General features: G+C 50.1%; 1 protein-coding gene across 1 annotated transcript; it reads right to left on the bottom strand.

Annotated features, from left to right (window-relative positions):
• Window positions 1-965: 965 nt before the first annotated feature.
• CFAP251 (cilia and flagella associated protein 251) lies at window positions 966-18,090 on the bottom strand. The gene is given in 24 exon segments (XM_068208483.1): window positions 966-1,477; window positions 1,480-1,596; window positions 2,450-2,551; window positions 3,726-3,954; window positions 6,020-6,163; window positions 6,365-6,455; window positions 8,696-8,859; window positions 9,052-9,166; window positions 9,660-9,844; window positions 10,119-10,292; window positions 10,727-10,875; window positions 10,968-11,215; window positions 13,014-13,187; window positions 13,687-13,904; window positions 14,232-14,276; window positions 14,732-14,809; window positions 15,123-15,203; window positions 15,638-15,746; window positions 16,193-16,302; window positions 16,483-16,623; window positions 16,767-16,870; window positions 17,030-17,114; window positions 17,286-17,505; window positions 17,990-18,090. Coding segments are annotated over 23 exon segments (3,075 nt in total). The 5' UTR covers window positions 17,337-17,505; window positions 17,990-18,090; the 3' UTR covers window positions 966-1,316.
• Between the last annotated feature and the right edge of the window lie 174 nt (window positions 18,091-18,264).

Here is an 18,264-nt window from a genome sequence, read left to right as displayed (position 1 = left end):
TTCAGCTTGCCTCCACTCTAAAGGGTCATCAGGAGCTGCCCAGGGGGGCGGTGGAATCGCCTCCCCCTTAGGGAAAGGCTGGATGTGGCACTTGGTGCTGTGGTTTAGTTGACAAGCTGGTGACCGATCAAGGGTTGGATCCCAGAGATCTTTTCCAACCAAATTGATTCTCGTGATTCTGTGATAAACCAATGCCGTCTAGCAGCATCAAGAGCACAGTTACATTTTACCACAAAGTAAAATCCAGTCCTAAAATCCAAGGCTTCTACAAACCTCAAAGCACTTTACATAGTAATAATACATATTTTTGTACGGGAAGTGACAAACACCCATCCTATCCTTGCACCAGTTGCTGTGGCAGACCTTGAACATGAGTATGGGTGATGAAGTGCCCTGTTTTACATGAAGCATAAATCCATAGTTAGCAGATTTTGGGTTTGTTTCCCCAGTGGTTATACAGTTTCTCAGCTGCTTTAACTAATTCCAGCAATATCCATGGAACTGGGCTGCTTTTGAGCAGTGGAGGCTCAGATCCGACAGAGATCCATGGAAGTACATGAGCATAAAGGCTAAATGAGTTACATGGGAGGTGATGCTCTGCAGGAAATTTGTCACAGACCTGCGAGCTCTGGTGTGGTACTGCTGGACTCCTTCATTAACTTCTCCCTAATGCACACCTTGCTGTTCGTGCTAATTGTACAGTCACAGATGCTCTGAGTACACAACAGCGATCTCTGTTTAAAAAACATTGCTTCTGAAAGGAATGCTTCTTAAGGGCCTACATTATTATTCAAATTGATGCCGAGGATGATGTAAAGAAGGAAGCTGTTCAACAGCACTTCACTGATCTTTCTGCAGCAACTTGTATCAGTCTCATTATGCTGTTTATACACACACAGAGCAATGCCGTCCCATTGGTATTACACTGCTAATTGGAATCACTACTTTCAGAAAGAAAAAGTCAGTTTAAAGGCCAAAAGAGAAGCGTGGTTTTAATGTATACCACAGCATTTATTTCTTTACCGAGGTCCATTGTATTTATAATTACAAATCCATTCTAACCTGTCAAAGCATTTATCAATGTATTTAATCAATACAATAGTCTTACATTGCTCTTTTGCTGTCAGGTTTCACAAATGAACACTGTCTTAACCTAATGAAAATAGACTGCATCTGGCATGAACCCACCTGAAATGACTTCTGGGAAGGTTCCAGCCAAGGATGGAGTGGCCACCTGCTTCATTCTTTCCAGCCATTCAGTGTTTCCCTATATAGGTGTGAAATTACAGGTTTGTGGCATGGGCCAAACTGGGGACTTATTCTAGAGTTTGACTGAAATGCAACTGTGTGACCTTTACTTTGCAATAAACACAAGCCATAAATTTTGCAGATATTTGAGGAGAGGATCCTGGAAAGTAGGAATAAACAGAAAAATCTAGTGGTAGCAATGATTCTGAGCCTTTGTAGATCAAAGATTCTTCTTTTTCCTTCTGTTCTTTTTTTCTGTTTCAGCAATAGGTAAGCCAAGAATGTCTGCAACAAATATCTCTGCTGTGATTTCTGCTGGAATTTCTACTTCAGTCAAAGCTGCTGCACCTGCAGAGCAGTAGCAACATCACAAAACACAGAAGCAATGTCAAAATTGCTCTCCAGTAAAATTTATAAGCAGCAATAAGTGAATTAAATGTTTTTAAAGATATACAAAGGGATCATGACAAAGTGATGGTTTACTAGCTGGATACTTTAGGTGTTTATATCAGGAATTAAACCTGTCAAATCTGTGTGTCTCACCTTGCAGCAGATCCCTGCCTCAGAGGAGTCATGGGACAACTTTAACACTTGGTCGATTTGATGTGATTTAGGATCCTGAGGGAACCAGGGATTTCAAAGTTCCCTTCAGGAGCGGCACCTTTGCTGCATGGGGCCCACTGCCAGTGACCCTGAACAGATTCTGTTCCAAACTGGTGGGGACTGGGACATGAATTGTACAAAAAGGCAGTTCCAATTACAATGGGTAATTAAATTCAGCCTCTTGGCTCAAATCAATGCTATAATTTGCTGTTCCAGGCTGGTGTGGACTGGGACATAAATTGCAGACAAATGCAGTCGTTACCGACAGCTCTGTTACAATGGGCACTGCGGCCTGGGTGAAACCAGCCCTGGGATTTCCCTGTGTGTTTCTAATTTCAGTTCCAGCCAGCAGATAAACAGCAATGTAATCTTGTCAGGCCCCAGTTATAGTTCATTGTCCATTTATTTTTAGATATACCCATGCAATTGCTGCGTGGATGAAGGACAGTCTGTAGCTCTGTGACTATTTTTGCAATCCCATCTGAGCAGCTTTGACAGCTCTTGGCCTAACAGGGTAAATGGGTTTGAAATTTAAATTATTCCATTTGGGAATTGAAACAATCCTGCTTCTGTGCTGTGTGGAATGCTAATCCTGTACCTGTGGGGTCGTAAGTGTCCAGTTCAGATCCTTCTTTCCTGGGTCTCCTGCCCAGCAGGGTGGTCAGACACTCAGCCAGCTCGTCCTCTGTCATCTGCTCCCCTATACAAAACAGAGCACCACCAGCCCATGGGTTATGGGGTCAAGAGCACAAAAACTCAAAAGCAACTGAAATTAAACTAAACAGGACAGTTCAAAAGAAGATCTGGCTTCTCTGAGACAGGACATATACACTGCCCAACTGAAACACACTATTCCAACGCAGGAAAATGTTGATCCTAAGGAAAATTGTCTTCTCTATAGCATTTTGGGGAAAAATGTCAATCAAAGGAAGAAATTCTGATGCAGACAGCTCTTTAAGCAACATTGTAGTAGCAAGGGCTTGAGCTTCTATTCCCACTGGAGAATTCCTGGCACAGACCACAGTCCATGTAGCCATTTTCATGCAGAGGAAGAGAAAGGTGGAGAAAAGTCTTGATTTAGTATCTTGAAATAACATGGACATAGCACTTGTTCCCAGTTAGTGGTTGGCTCATGCCCTGGAGCATGAGGTTATAGATCTGTTATGAAACTGTCCTATCTGATGTACTATTTATGGATCTTCACACCATCTGTATAAATAGCTAACCTTTCTCACACTGGTTGAATCCGTGGTTTCCAAGGATCTTTGTGGCAAGGAGTCTTGCCAAGTGATGTACTGAGTAAACCAGCATTTCCCTTTACCTGTTTTAATGCTCGGCTACACTTTTACACCAGAAGTAAGACAGTAGAAGTTTGTTATTAGCACTCTGTGGCACTGGCCACAAGCAAATTAACACCCACATTTATGGTGTTCTCCCTGATTCAGCTCAACTAAATCATCCCATCTTTTCAGTCTTTCACACTGGGTGCAGCCCAGGACCAATTTCATCCCTCCTTTCTTGTCTCCCTTTTATCAGTTTTATACTACTTTTCCAGAGCCTGTGTGACTGGAAGAGAAAACAGCAATTCAGATAAGGGCACACTGGGAGAAGGATACATTTTGCCAAGATACATACTTATCATTTAACAGCTGAGATACCTCAGGCCAGCAGAGATTTCCAGAGCAGTAAAAGAAGCACAGCTGGGACAAGACATGTGATTATTCGATTTAAATTCTGAAGGCAGGTGCCTCCTCACGCCTGCCCTGGTTACCAGGTTCTCATTCCAGGATAATTTCTTGCTGCAGGGAAAAAGTTCTGAAATTGCAGGCAGAACTAGCAAGCCTAAAAATGATATTAGAAACAAAATAACTCACCTCTGCACTGAAGCAGTGACAGGAAGTCTCCTCTGTCAATAACTTTGTCTCCCTTCTTGTTATCATAACCAAGAACCTGAAAGGCTCGTTGTATGGTTTTCATTGACAAGCCAGCTGCAGGTCGATGATTTATATAAAGTTTGATAAAATCCTCTAAATTGATTTTTGTCACTTCTTCTCCAGTATCTGCATACTTGCTGAATTTTACTTCATTTATCATTTCTTCTATCTAAAGATCAAGACAAGGCAGATTGTTACATGCTTTATTTTGAAGATCTTTGAGCCAGTTTCCAATCCCATGAATGCCAACATCCCTGAACTGTGCATGTGTTGGTGCCATGACCACATCCCAGGAGGAAGCTGCACTCAGCAGCTGAGGATGGGAATGGCCAACAGTTACACACCTGCTGACATGACAATAACAAGTAAAGATGGGGGTTACACACACACAGTCATTTTGGATTTCCTCTCTTGTGACAGGCACTCGGTGACCCTGGCACCTTGGGCACAGCTGTGTCTCCACTCTGGAACAGTGGGCAGGCAAACCACAAACCAGTAAACACACCATCTTCCGTCCTTGCTCTGGAAGCACAAACACGAGGGTCCCAACAGAACCAGGCTGCACACCCTGGCTGAATAAGAAATCTTATCTTCCCCTGCTCTTCCCCATGTCTAGGGCGGTTCAGGCGCTGCACAAGCCAAATCCCAAATGTGCTCAGTGGGGCTGACACCCTGCGCTGCTGGATCCCTCTCGCTCCTCTCGGACAAACAGGCAAGCACTGGCTGTGCTGGATACCAGCGGTTTTCCTGAAGTCTGGTGCTGTGAGTCAGCCCAGTTGGCAGCTGTGCAGATGTGTGTCCAAAAGGCAGCATCTGCTCCATGTCTTCATTGTCCTTGCAGCCCCTCTGAGATAGACGGGCAGCAACGAGATGCCGGGAGAATTCCCCGTGCCAACACGTACCAGGCCTGCTGCTCCCCAGGAAGGGAAGCTGATGCAAGATCTCCCTGGGGAGGACTTTGCATTCAGCCTTGGGCCTTTGTCCTTGTGTCACAAGTTTTTCCACTGAATGAAGCCCAGGGAAGAGGGAAATCTCAGCCTTATATTTTTCCTGTAGCAAATGTCATGCCAAGCAAGAACAGTCATATTTGCTCGGCTCTGGCTGATCTGGGATTAGGTTTTATATCAACCCCACTGAACTACAAAAGAAAAACACCAATTCCCAAAAGCTTTGCTACTCAGCCCAAGCTGTCTTTTCTCCCTCCTGCTTTTCTTTTATTAAAACACTAGAGAGAGAGACGAACCTTCTCTCTGGATTTATTACTGATCGTAGATTGCCTGGTTTCACTACAGCTCAGCACCTCTGTTTCCATGCTTGAAATGCTGTTTGTATTTTAATTTGGGGAAGTGTGGGGCATTATCAGTTATTATTCCAGAGACATTTCCCAATGGAATATGTTCTCTGTGTCCCCAAGAGGCAAAAATGCAATAACCCAAGGAAAAGATCTAACACAGTATGAAGAGATAACACCTCAACTTGACACCAGGGCAAAGCAGCCCCAGCTCAGACAAACACTTGCTGGTTGTGGGGGCTCCCAAGTGAGTCTGTTTGGTGGCGGCTGTGGCAACGGTCCTGCCTCCCATCTGGTGGCTCTCCTGGCAGAGCATCCCTGGGCAGATGGGGTGGCACAGACTCACAGCAGTGCCTCAGCAGCCTGTGGGTTGCTGTGCCACGGAAGAGATGAACACAATCTCCCCCGCAGAAAGGCTCAGGGAGCGCAGTGATGCGCCTCTTCCCCTGGGAGAGCCTCTCCTGCGGTGACGGGCTGGAGCTGGTGCTCAGAGGCTGTTATTCAAATCTCCTTGCTTCGGATTCAGTCATGCCAGGTTACACATTACAAATGAGGTTTGTGTACGGTACAAACTGCCTTGGAGAAACAGCCACACAAAGGGGAAGAAGCAGCACCCTTATTAAATCAGTTCTCTCTGCTGTAAAATTTTGACCCTGAGGTTGCCTTGTTGAACAACTCTGAGCTGTCAGGCTCCAGGTTTGCTCAGCCTTCTTCTGCAGTTGCCCAACTTGCTAGCAAGGAAACTTTTTAAGGAATTTTCTGCCAGATTCTGGCCACTACTATATTGATGCAGACCAGATAAAAATACATTGACAGCTAATAAATATATCCCAGAGCCATCTAGCATTGCAACAGTCAGAATCTGGCCCTTAGAACGCTTGGGAAGTGCAATCAGTCTTGCTCTTTCTTCTTTTAATAACAACAATAAAAACAGCTGACCAACCTCTTCCTCTGATGGATAAAATCCTATTGCTCTCATTACAGAAGGAATTTCCTCCAAGGGAATATGTGTTGACACCTGTCTGCTCTCCAGTGTTTTGATACCTTGGCTGCACAGCTGTACGTAGTAAAAATAGTCCTCCAGTTCCTGCCAGGGATTCAAACAAACACTGCAAATTTCAGTTACCAACAGGCACAGAAGATAAGGCTCCTTTTAGTGTTTACTAACAGCCATATCAATGAGATTGCTGTTAAAGGCTAGCTGGACAAAGCATAAAGAAATGTCAGGCCTGTATAAATTAAAGACCAACCAGATGTGGTCAGACAGCATTCACAGTGAGATAATTACCCTGAAGAATTTGCCTTCTCTGCCGCCATCCAGGAGGTTGTAGAATGGGATCAAGTCCTCCCCACCCAGGAAAGCAGCAGCATCCAAGACACTGGCAGAAGTGAAGGAAAGAAGGTACAGGAAGGGTTCATGTGAAGAGAACTTTCATGGTTCCCTTCTTGGCGTTGTTCACAGACACTTTCAATAAATAAAATCCCTGGGCCTCAGAATTCAGGAAAGAAAAGCACTGCCTTGAACCTTGTGCTATTTTATCATCAGCTGCACTTCTACAACATATTTCATACCCAGGTTTTACATACAATAGCACAGTGTGGGAATTAATTATTACTGAATGGTCCTCTTGTTTAGTGGAATGAGTACAGGGCTGGGAGCCAGGAGCTTTTCCATGGACTTGAATTTGGTGTCTGGCATTTGGCTTTTCTGCTTCCTTATAGAGACATTGAGGGAGATGAATTAGCTAGATCAGCATTTTGAACATGCAGAGAAGGCTGGGGCTTGGTGTTTGCAATAAACCACACAACTCTCTGTTCCTTGATCCAACACATTTTTCCCCAATAACTCAGTGCAATCCATTATCCAACTTCCTCCGCCGTGGCAGGCGACGGAGTTGCAGGTGCAGTTTGCATTAAACTGAAAGTGCCTGAGTAGCCACCTCTTTGTTTCAATTTCATAGGCAGTTGGAGCCAAAAGAATCCCTTTGGCTTGTGCAGATGTAAAAAGAAACCAAGCCTGGAAGTGCAATCATGGCATAGCACTGCCACATAATACCCCACGCCTGGCAGCCAGGCTGCAGCTTTCACACACACCCCGGTAGTGCTGCTTCCACTGGGGTTTTTTTGCAAGCTTCATGCTTTTTTCATAATTAAGTTATTTGGGTATTAAACACAGTGGAGATTCACAAGATGCCAGAAGCAGCAATAAAATGATAATTAGCTCATCAAAAACTTCACTCCAAAAACAAATTACATAGAAATTCAATGTTGCCTGGACTCTGGCCAACCATTATAAAGAAGGATCATTTATATTCTATTGCCTTCCTTAAAATGTCGCTTATCCTGACCCCCGACTGTTTAAGCCACACAAAGTGGAAAAGAAAATAAATAAACCCATTGCGTTCCAACCCAAGTTTCCTTTGTTCTGGCACATGAAGGTAAGCTGGCTTGGCACTCCTTGGGCTTTCCTCAGAGCAAATGGTACCTGCAAAATGTGTTCCTTGCAGGACCAGCATGTGTCTTAACCACAAAGCCTTGGTCCTAGGAAGGTGAGGGGCAGTTGTGTTTCCCAGGTGCGCACCAAATGGCAAACATAGGAGCAAGGGCTAAAAGCCAGCTCCCATGGAGTTATTTCCCAGAAACCAGGAGACACAGTGCTCTGTGCTACGAGGGTGTTGTGCAGGATTAAAAAAAAAAAAAAAACCAAAACAGCACAGACTGAGGGAGATGATGCCACACTATCTTAACTCTGCCATAGACTAAGTTCCCTTCCCAGTCCCTGAAGTGTGAAGTGGTTCCATGGTGGCCTGGCAGTTTTCATGCCATTCACAGCTGCCTTGCTCCATTTCTATGTACAAATGTATCTATTGGGCACCTGCAGCCATGAGGGGAGAGCCTGTGCCTCAAACATGTATTGCATTGAGCAGCTTTGGTCCTTGACATGCCAAGAAACCAAAATATCTATCCTGCCTTTGCTGTTTTACTCTCCTGTCATGTGGGAGTACATCTGGCACCACTGCCCAAGGGATCTTGGCCGAGGGAAGCCTGCAGAGGACAGTGTAAGAAATCTGAAATTCATCGCTGATGCTCTGGGCCAGAGTCTGGAGATCCTTCTTTGTTAAAGCAGCCTCCACTCTTCAACCACCCCATTTATTGCAGGCCATTTATTTGTGTAAGCAAAGCTTTATAGGATTAAGGTGGCTTGTCCTAAATCCAGTCTTCAAACACGGGGGATTTCCCAGCAAATTCCTATTCCATTTGGAGAGCAGACACTTTTGTATCAGCAGCTGCCCTGTGTGCTCCTCCTGCAGCCAGTGCTGCTCCTCTGGTCCCTGCCTAACCCTGACAATCTCCCATCACACTGGCCAGGCCCTCACAAGTATCACAAAATCCTCTGCCCAGCTTCTTACCATTTGGGCACTGTTTCCCAGACTGGAGTATTGTTCAAGCACTATGGCCACCCCTGTGAGGTTTGCTGGCTTAATCCCTCCTACATCACAGAGAGGGGAACAAGACCCCCTAAAATATGTCCCTCCTGTTTCAGCTGCTTGGGGCCCAGTGGGTAAACCAAGCAGCTATGGAAAGCAGTAACAAGATTCCCTTTCCTGCCATAACTCACTGTAGGTTGACCTTCCATTTCATAAAAGTGCGCTCCTTCCCCCCAGCTGTAAAGATGTAACGCCCGTCGTGGGAGATGGCAAAGTCAGAGGCACCATCCGGGTGGCAAATGAAGGCTGAGGACTTGTGGGGGTTGCCATCGACAGGCAGCATCTGCAAGCCCACCTGTAAGGGAAGAGGGAGTCTGGGAGGGTTGGAGGTCCCACTGGGGCTGTGCCACATCCCCTTCCCCAGGAGCTTGCTCAGCCTTCAGGCAGGACCAGCCTACACGTGGTTTCATCTTCAAGGAAATTCCCAAGGGCCCACCAGCTCTGCAAGTGGGGGCTCTTGTACAGCTGGGCAGGTGGGGCTCCTTACCTTATCCTTTGTAATGTACACCAGGTAGTGTTGCCAGGGGTCTGCAGAGCTTGTCCTAGGGAGGATTTGTATCTTCTCCAAGGGGGAGCCATAGGTTGGTCCCAAAAGGGTCTTTCTAAAGGCAAACAATGTATTTATCCACTCTAGGCCACCCAAAACATTTTAAACAGCTGTTGTGTGGAAGGATGGGTAGATAGGGGAGGTGTGCAGAGGCTTTGTGCTGCTGGCTGAGAGAACAGGATAGGACAGGGTCCCCGGCTAGAAAGGACTACACTGGGGCTCAGAAATTAATTTAGTGCTCAGGGATTATTGTGCTTTGCTTATCTGGACTCCAATCTCTTTATCTGATGTCTAACTGCTACATCTCAGGTCCAACATGGTAGACCAAGATCCACCTGCAGCCACAACCTTGCTAAATGATACATTGGTGAACAGCAGAGTGGGCATAAGAATGGAGTGACCTGAGGGCTCTAGAACCATCCCAAGATCTGCATCACAGGTGGAAAATCACATGCTCATGAGTGGGAGTATGGTGGTCATTAGACCAAGGAGAACACAGGGTCAGGAGGAGGCTCCCAGGCAATGGCAGGCCTGAATCAATCCTCTACCTGCACATTTTGGTTGTCGAGTTGTAGAGCTTCATTTTGTAGCAGTTGTTGGCAGTGAGGAAAAAGGACTCGGTGCTGAGCTGTGGGTACCAGGTCAAGCACAGGGGCACCGCAACCTGCTCCAGCCTGTCCCTGTGTGTGACCACCAAGTGGTCCTTAATGCTGCTGTTCAGGTCATATTCAACCTGGAGGGAAGACAAGGAAACACAGCAACTCCCCTGTGGTCTGCCCTGCACCCATGACCTTGTGGATTCACTGGATTTGCATCTCCTGGAGAAGCCACAACAGGAGAGCCTCAGCACCAAGACCAGGCTAAGAAACAACCCCCAGCAATGGAGCTGGTGGGGAGAGGGTTGGGAGCCATGGAACCAAACATGGAGCCTCCTTTGATGGCCTTGTCCAGCCCCACACCTTTAACCACAAAGCTTCACTGTCCTTTCAACTTTTGCATCAACCCACCAGCTGCCGGTCCTCCCCGAGGCTCAGGAGCCGGGGCTCGTTGCTGTCTGAGTGGACCCCAAAGAGGATGCTCCGGATGGGTTTGTAGTGGGAGTCCAGCCCTGCCAGATGTTCCCAGCATCTGTTCCCATTTTGCAGGACTCTCTTGTAAACAGTCACAGAATAATTCTCATCCTGCAACAACAGCACAAAGCTCAATGAGGAAAATCTTTTTCTTTGTACAAATCATCATTAGTTGTTACAAACTCTGAGCCAAACTGCTTCAATGCTCCCTCAAAACTTGTACAGCGAGACATGGGATTGAGGGAGCAGCCCCTTCCCAGAGCACCAGCAAGGAGGAAATCCCTGCTCCAGCCCCTTCTTCAGATGGATGCAAAGCTAAGATTTGTCACTGAAGTTAGGGACTGGGCACTGCTGACTGGTGACGTTTTTACAGAGTGACTCTTCAAAGCAGGAAAAACATTTCGGAGTCAGGAAGCCCCAGGGGAGGAACAGCCCTCTGCCCTGCTCGCTCTGTACCTCGCAGGATGGCCGGCAATTCCCAGTCCCTCCCAAAGCTGCCCCGCGAGCAGCGCATGTAAATCACCGAGCGGAAAAAACAAGCTTACAGCGGTTGCGAGGTACTTGGAATCGTGAGAGAAGCTGATGTGAGTCACGGGGCCTTGCGAGAACTGGAATTCCTCGCAGATGGACTGAAGGGAAATTGCATCAAGGATGTAAACGCTTCCATCAGTAAAACCAGCGGCCAGAAAATGACCTGGAAAGCAGACCAGAAACCTCTCATGACACCATCACTCCTCCCAGGAAGGCCAGTGCTTGGCACATGGAGAGGTCACAGGGCTGGGATACCTTCAGGATCATAGGATAAGCACTGGATGCCAGCCTCAGTGAATATCCTGCTAACGAGGTACTGGGTCTGCTTGTATTCCCAGACCTTCAGCAGCCCACAGTGACTCCCCACAGCCACGAGTGGTTCCTGAGGGTGGCAGGCAATGGCATTCACAGCTTTCTTTGCCTCTGTCATGATTCTTTCAAAGTTTGTGCTGTCTGTTGCAACATGGAACATGGTTGCATCAGAGGTTGAAAGGATAAAGTTCCTGTTTAGCGTGAGAGAAACAGAATTCGATGAATCAGACCAACTGGCTCATGTCCCTGCAAGCTATATTACACATCAGTCTCTTTTTGGCAAGTTAGTTGGACAATCACTTATATTTTGTGATACACAGTATGGAAACGCTCCTTGACCTGGAAGGCAAGTGACACTTTGTATTCATGACCTGGGAAATGGCCTTGGGAAGACACTGGAACCAGTTCTATTTTCTACTTGGCTGGGCAAGCCAGAAGATGAATGACATCTGGGGAGCTCCTGCCATTTGCAAGTCACTGGTGTGAGAGATGGACAAATGAGCAACTGGAGATATTCTGAATGGCCTTTTCATGTGTCTCCACACCACCATTGTCAGTGGCTCCACATTGACCGTGCTGCCATGGCCAAGGTCAGAGGGCAGTTTCAGTCCCTGTCTGCTCACTTGGCCATGCTGAGCAGCACAGCAGAGAGGTTTCACTGTGTGACTGATGATGTGCGAAGCAGACAGCAGGATAATTATTCATATCACAGCACAAATATGTACAGTTTCATTCTGCCTGATTGAGAGTCTGGACCCAGTAAAAGGGACAAGACAGGATCACACAGAAATCCAAGAGTGGTTTGAGTAGGAAGGGACCTTAAAGATCATCTTGTTTCAACATCTTCCACTAGACCAGGTTACTCCAAGCACCATCCAGCCTGGCCTTGAACAATTCCAGGCATGGAGCATCCACTGCTTTTCTGGGCAACCTGTGCCAGGACATCGCCACCCTCACAATTTCTTCCTATATCCCATCTAACTCTGCCCTCTGTCAATTTTAAGCCATTTTCCCCTTTTCCTGTCACTCCCTACCCTTGTTCAAAGTCTCTCTCCAGCTGTTTTGGAGCCCTTGAGGCAGTGGAAGGTGCTATAAGGTCTCCTTGGAGCCTTCTCCAGGCTGAGTCTGGGAGCTGCACAGACAGACAAGTGGGGAAGCACAGCCTCTTTGCCAGCTGTTCCATCACAGCCACCAGTTTATGCACATCTGGCCCAGGCACTGATGGACTCTGCGTGCCTGGACCCCTTGCGTGCCTTAGCTGGGCTCTCCAGCAAATCCTAATCCCACCAGCCTCTGGGGATGAGCTCAGGCCTTCCCTTTCCCTTTGGGAAACCAAACCATCCTCCAGGACACTGCTCCAGGCTGGAGAAGAATCTGTCCCACATGGCTCTTTGGAAAACACGCGTGGCTAAGAACAGACATTGCCAGGAAAGCCTTAACAGGAGTGACAGACATGTGGCTTGCAGGCTGGATGGAGCCACCCAACAGCTTCATGTGGCCTGCAGACTCCCTGTAAATCCTCAGGCACAGCTACGTCACGCAGAGGGACACAGAGGGGCTGGTGACCAGTCAGCATGGTACAACCCCGTGCCAGTGCCACGGCCCCGATTAGCTTGCCAAGCCATGGTAAAATCCAACTGGATACAGCCATGCCTGGGGAGGGTTTAAGGGGGGATTAAGGGGCCCAGTGAGCTCTGGAGGCTCGGCACTAGCATTGCCTGGTGTGCCAGGTACGTGACAGAGAAACTGATCATCACTGTGCCTGCACTAACCCCGTGTCTGAACCAAGGCATCACCTGGAGCTCAGAGTCTGATGTGCTGGAGCCCACCCACACTCCCTCTCACTTCTGCCCAGGAGCCCAGGCACAGGGCTGAATCCTGCTCCAGACCAGGCAGAAGCTCATGGAGCAGCTCTCACTGAGCACCTCCCCAGCTTTCAGCTGCAAGGCAGACACAGGAGAAGACCTGGGTTAGTAAAGAGACACTCACCTGGTGAGAAAAGGCTGGCTGCTGCCTGGGAGGGCACTGGGAGGATCACGAAGAATTGTGGAGAAGGAGATGGACTGGATGGGACCCACTTTGTCGTGGCTGTAGATGGTGAGGAGCCGCAGCTGCCCATCATAGAATTTAACCTGCCCTTTCACATCACCTGTGGCTATACAGCTGCAGGGAAGGGAAAGTTATTAACCCCACTGACTGACAACTCCCAAATATTTCTTGGAGAGCATCCTTGGGTGGAAGTAAATATCTTCCGCATTTCTCTGCACAAGCACACGAGCAGAGCCCTGCACAGATGTGCAAGAGAAAGCCAGGGTTGTGCAGAAAACAGGTTCTGCTGTGACCCTGCCGTGTCCCTGCCGTGTCCCCAAGGCTGTCGCGGCGTTTGGTGGCTGTCTGCTCCCTCTGCCGGTAGCGGCCAGGAGGCTGAGCCACTGTCAGAGCAACCCCAGGAGAGCTGGCATCGCATCACCACGGCTTTCCAACTTCATTTCCACCCCCAGACAAATCCATTGCTGAAAACTGTTCATAAATCTGCACCACTTTCCTGCATGAGTGACCATGCTGCCAAGTGACTTAAAACTCCGACATTATCTCTGCCACTCCTACAGCTGAGGTACCTGAGGACTGTACCTACAGCTACCGAAAAGGGCTGCCCTGTTACCTCTCCAACACTTTGAGCACGGTAAGACTCTCCTTCTGCAGTGACACCACCTTGGCGGCTGTTACTCCGTGGGGTTTGGCCGGCAGTTCCTCGGGGAGAGTGCGGGGATTGTCCATGTCCCACACCACCAGCTTCCCGGCCGAGGTGCCCGTCAGAGCTTGGCTGTTGTTAACATGGAAAACCGACTGGCTGAACTGTCCCACCAGGCACTTGAAGGTCTGTGGAGACAGCAGCCAGGCTGTGTTTTCATCCCAGGGCTGGCTCTGCCCTCCTCAAACAGAGAGATTGGCATTCCCTCATGGCATTCCCTTCCTGTCCCATGGCAGGAGAAGAGACAAGAGCCCCAGGAGAAAATGCAGTGGGGCACTTTGGAGAGAGAGCCCTGCTTGAGCTCACCTTGGGCAAACCTGGCTTGTCCCTGTCTGAGAGGAACAGGCTGGGGCCATGGCCACTGTTTTTGCTTAAGGGGATGGGGAGGGACAGTGCTGCTGCCAGCAGGAAAGCCAAGAGGGTGACATGCTGTGGTCCCTCCCTACTGTGCTCACCTGCTTGCTCAGGAATGGTGCCCCGTACTGCAAACCAGAATCATCCTGGGGAAAGCAGAGAAAACATCCAGGACAGGGATTTTGGAACTGAGCTCTGCAGTGCCACCATGGCCCTCCCCACCATCTGGGCACTGGCCCCACGCTGTGGTGACCAAAGCAGGGCTCCTGGGGCAGAAAGGCTCCAAGTTCTTCCAGAGAGCACAAAACATCCTCTCCTTCCACCAGCTTCTTTCCAAAAGCTGCTGAATGGCACAAGGCCCATGGGAAAGCAGGAGTGGGAGAGGTGAAGAGCATCCCTGCCACAGCTGGGCCCGACCAGTGTGGGAGTGGCGGGAGTTTGATACTCTGTCCAGACCACTTTGGGATCTGGCAAGGGCAGGGAGCAGGGAAGGGACAGATCTGCAGAGTGACCCCAGTTGTGGACAGACACCTGGCCCCTGAGCCCCCCCTCCCATCTCCTTTCTGGCACCAGAAACACGACTTCCCGTGTCCCTACTTACCCACAGGTAAAATATCACCTGGGTTTTGCTGTTGCTGACAAACTCATGGGGATTCTGAGGGTTAAAAATTACATAATCCTGAAATTCAAAGACTTGCATTAGCACCAAGCTGAGCAATGCTTTCTGCTTATGCTTCCATCCAAAACCACTGCATTTATCCAAAACCACCTCACCAGCTGCACTGAACTGGAATCAGAGGACACCCCATGCGTGTCAGGCATTAGAGGAACAGGGATGACCCCTTGGGACGCTCTGCTGCATCAGGGTGCCCCAGAGGTGGGGTGTGATCCTGCCTCCCATGGGGGTACTGGGGGGAGCAGGTGACGATGGGGCTGCCCAGTCCAGCCCAGCCCAGCCCAGCCCCTCTGCCACCGTTGGCATGGTCACTCACCTGATACCCAAACTCAGGCTTCAGCTCTGTGCTGCACATGGGTTTCCCTGTGGGCAAAGTCCATCTCCAAACACAAACTTTCTGAAAGAGAAGGGGAGAAAAATCCAAGGAACACTCCCATGGCTGTCTGGGAGGTTTGGGGAGCCCGGTGAATCCCATTCCCCACTGCAGGGGATGGTGTGGCCTAAAAGACTGAAGCAGGCTAAAACCCAGCACAGCCTGGCAGCAGAAAGCTTAATTCCAGGAAATAATGCTAGAAATTGCTTAGATTGAAGTGATGAAGTCAGAAGCTTTTATCCCAAATTAAGATCCATTTTCTCAACTCTGCAGCATTCACTTTAATGAAATCCAGGTCTGTCTTCTAACGGCTCAGCAAAAACAAAGCATCACTCTGCAAACCCACTCCCCTTCCCTCCTGCTCTCCCCATCTGAATTCCCACCTCCTCTGTGCTGCACTGCAAAAACTTCCAGGTCTCTATCCTGCAAAGCTATGAAAGAGGAGATATTCTCTTCACCTGCACAGCAGCAGCACTAATGGTCACCAAATACTTGGCATCCTGGGAAATGGCAATGGCACAGACCCCGTCCTCTGCTTGACTCTCGAAGATGGTGTGCACAGGTGCCCTACGGAGCAGAGATCCCATGGGTGCTCCTGGCAGCACAGGGGGTTCAGGGCAGTCACTTGGCAAAGTCTGAGGCACAACCCACCCACCCTGGTCTGTATGGAAGAAGGGATGGAGGGAGGGAGGCTGCAAACACTGGTGCTGCCACAGGCTGGTGCTCAGTGTCCCCTCCATCCCTTCTTCCCAAGTAAAAGGCACTGGGAAACAACTCACCAGGGATCTTTGAAGATCCTACAGCATGGAGATGTGATGTACTTAGTCTGGGGGAGCTCAGCCCCGTCTCAGTGTCCCATGAGTGTGGGTGATACAAGGACTATGAAGGATTTGGTTTGGTTTTTAGTCTGTCCTTGTGTTCTCCCATTTTACTCTCAGCTGAGACTGGAGTTGGTCCTGAGTGATTTGCTGGACACAGGGAGTTTCCAAAAGAGGAGATTCCTGGGAGCTTACCCAGAGTAGGAGTCCCACACGATGATCAGAGCATCTGGCCCTCGGTCGGCAGTCGCAACCCAGCGTTTGTCTTCACTCACACACAGGCAGGAGATGACATTCGTGTGGCCCTGGGGGAGGGAAGCAGCAAAGTGCCTTGGAGGCTGCAAACCTGTTCATACCTTTTGTATGGGCTGCTCCTGGGTTTGGTTATAGGTGACCCCTGAGCACAGGCCACCAGAAAGAGAGATGGAGGGAGGGGGTTCAGGAGAAGGGGAGGAGGAGGAAGGAGATGCTCGGCTGTGCCAGACCTGCAGGTGGAACTGCCTGTTCTGCAGGATATCGTGGATGACCACTGTGTGGGAGGAGATGTACAGGAGCACCCGGTCCTCCCCGTCCATCAGGCTGTGCACAGCCAGGCTGCTGTTGTAGCCAAACACCCAGGACAGGTCCTGCAGGGAAGAGACAGCTCCTGGCTCTCAGCAGCCAGGACAAAAAAGACACACAAGGTCTGTGGGGTGATGGAAGAGAGCAGGGCAGGAGTGCCAGGTGCCATGTGGACCACCCTGGTGGCACTGTGCCCGTTGGTACTCACAAGGGGGTGCAGGCTGCTGTCCCTGTTCTTCCGGAACAGCATCCCCGGCGTGGCCGCCCACACCGTGCTGGCAGAGCCTTTATGTGTGTGCTTCTCCCTGTAGCCTGAGAGAGGGCTGGAGATAGCTCCCTTGGGCTCAGACCATCCTGGGGGTGGTTCAGGGGGTCCAGCACCCTCCAGACATGATGTCCCAGCAGTGCCTTCCCCCAGAGTGCCCTGGCTCCCAGCCCAGGTGCTGGGCAGGGTGTCTGAGATCCTCATACCTAAAGGAGATGACCGGGGACACAATGGTGACTCTTCATTATCCTCTGGTGCTCCTTTCTTCTCCCTGGCAGCAGCAAGGGCATCCTTGGAAAGGAGGAGAGGTTTGGGTGAATGCTGGCTCCTGGGCTGGTCTGGATGGGAACTGCCCTGTGGCTACTGGGAATGAACCCCAGCAAGTCTCAGATCCCAAGGGCTCTGTTTCCACCGGGATCTGCCCCAGACCCTGTCTCAGACTTTCCTTGGTGCTGTCCTCACCTCCTCAGGCTGCACATCCGTCTCCTGAGTCGTCTGTGTGTCCTGGGACATCTCCCTGGGCTCACTGCTTAGTGCTGCTCTTTGTTCAGTGGGTCACTCCAGCGTAACTTCACGTGGACCATCCACCCACACCTTCTCCCTCCTCCCAGGGAGCTGGGATGTGGAGATGCTCTGAAATACTTCCCCACACACACTCTCCCAGATTTGACTACACAACAGCCTGGAATTGGGCACAGCAGGAGAAAAGGGAACCAGTGAAGCTGTGAAATGGGTCCTAGAGCCCCTTCTCAGCTCCCCCACTGAGCACAAAGGCCAGTAGAGCGGTTATTCCAGCTGAGCGCAGGCTCCCTCCCTCGGCTGCCCGCACACCGCGCCGGGCACGGAAACTTCCCTTTCGGATGGGGTTTTGCCACAGTCCCTGGGAGCACAGAGCTGCTCCTGGGCGGCAGCTGCTTCATCTCCGGCTTCACGGGTCTGGATTTGAGCCAACACCGAAACCTTGTGCACAGAAAACTTTCACGGGAGGGGAAAGAGACCCTGGGAAAAGCCCTCCCCGGGCTTTGGCGGGGGGGGACGGGAGCTCGGGAGCGGCCGGGTCTCACCGCGTTCACACGGAACCGTTCCCAAGACCCCTCCAGGCTTCGGTGCCTCCTGCTGTCCCGAGGGAACCCCGCGGAGACCCTCCCGAGGACCCCCCCGCTCACCGACACAGCGATCCCCGCGTCTCTCTGCCTCTGCGACCGCCGTTCCCAGGCAACGGCTGCACCGGCAGCGCCACCGGCTGCACCGGGAAACGCCGGGAGAGAGGAGAGAAGAGAACCTCCTCGTCCTCACCGGCTGCACCGGGAAACGCCGGGAGAGAGGAGAGAAGAGAACCTCCTCGTCCTCACCGGCTGCACCGGGAAACGCCGGGAGAGAGGAGAGAACCTCCTCGTCCTCACCGGCTGCACCGGGAAACGCCGGGAGAGAGGAGAGAACC

Source organism: Anomalospiza imberbis, chromosome 18 (genome assembly GCF_031753505.1).
Source record: "Anomalospiza imberbis isolate Cuckoo-Finch-1a 21T00152 chromosome 18, ASM3175350v1, whole genome shotgun sequence".
Lineage (NCBI taxonomy): Eukaryota > Metazoa > Chordata > Aves > Passeriformes > Viduidae > Anomalospiza > Anomalospiza imberbis.
This window is presented reverse-complemented; position numbering and strand designations above follow the sequence as displayed.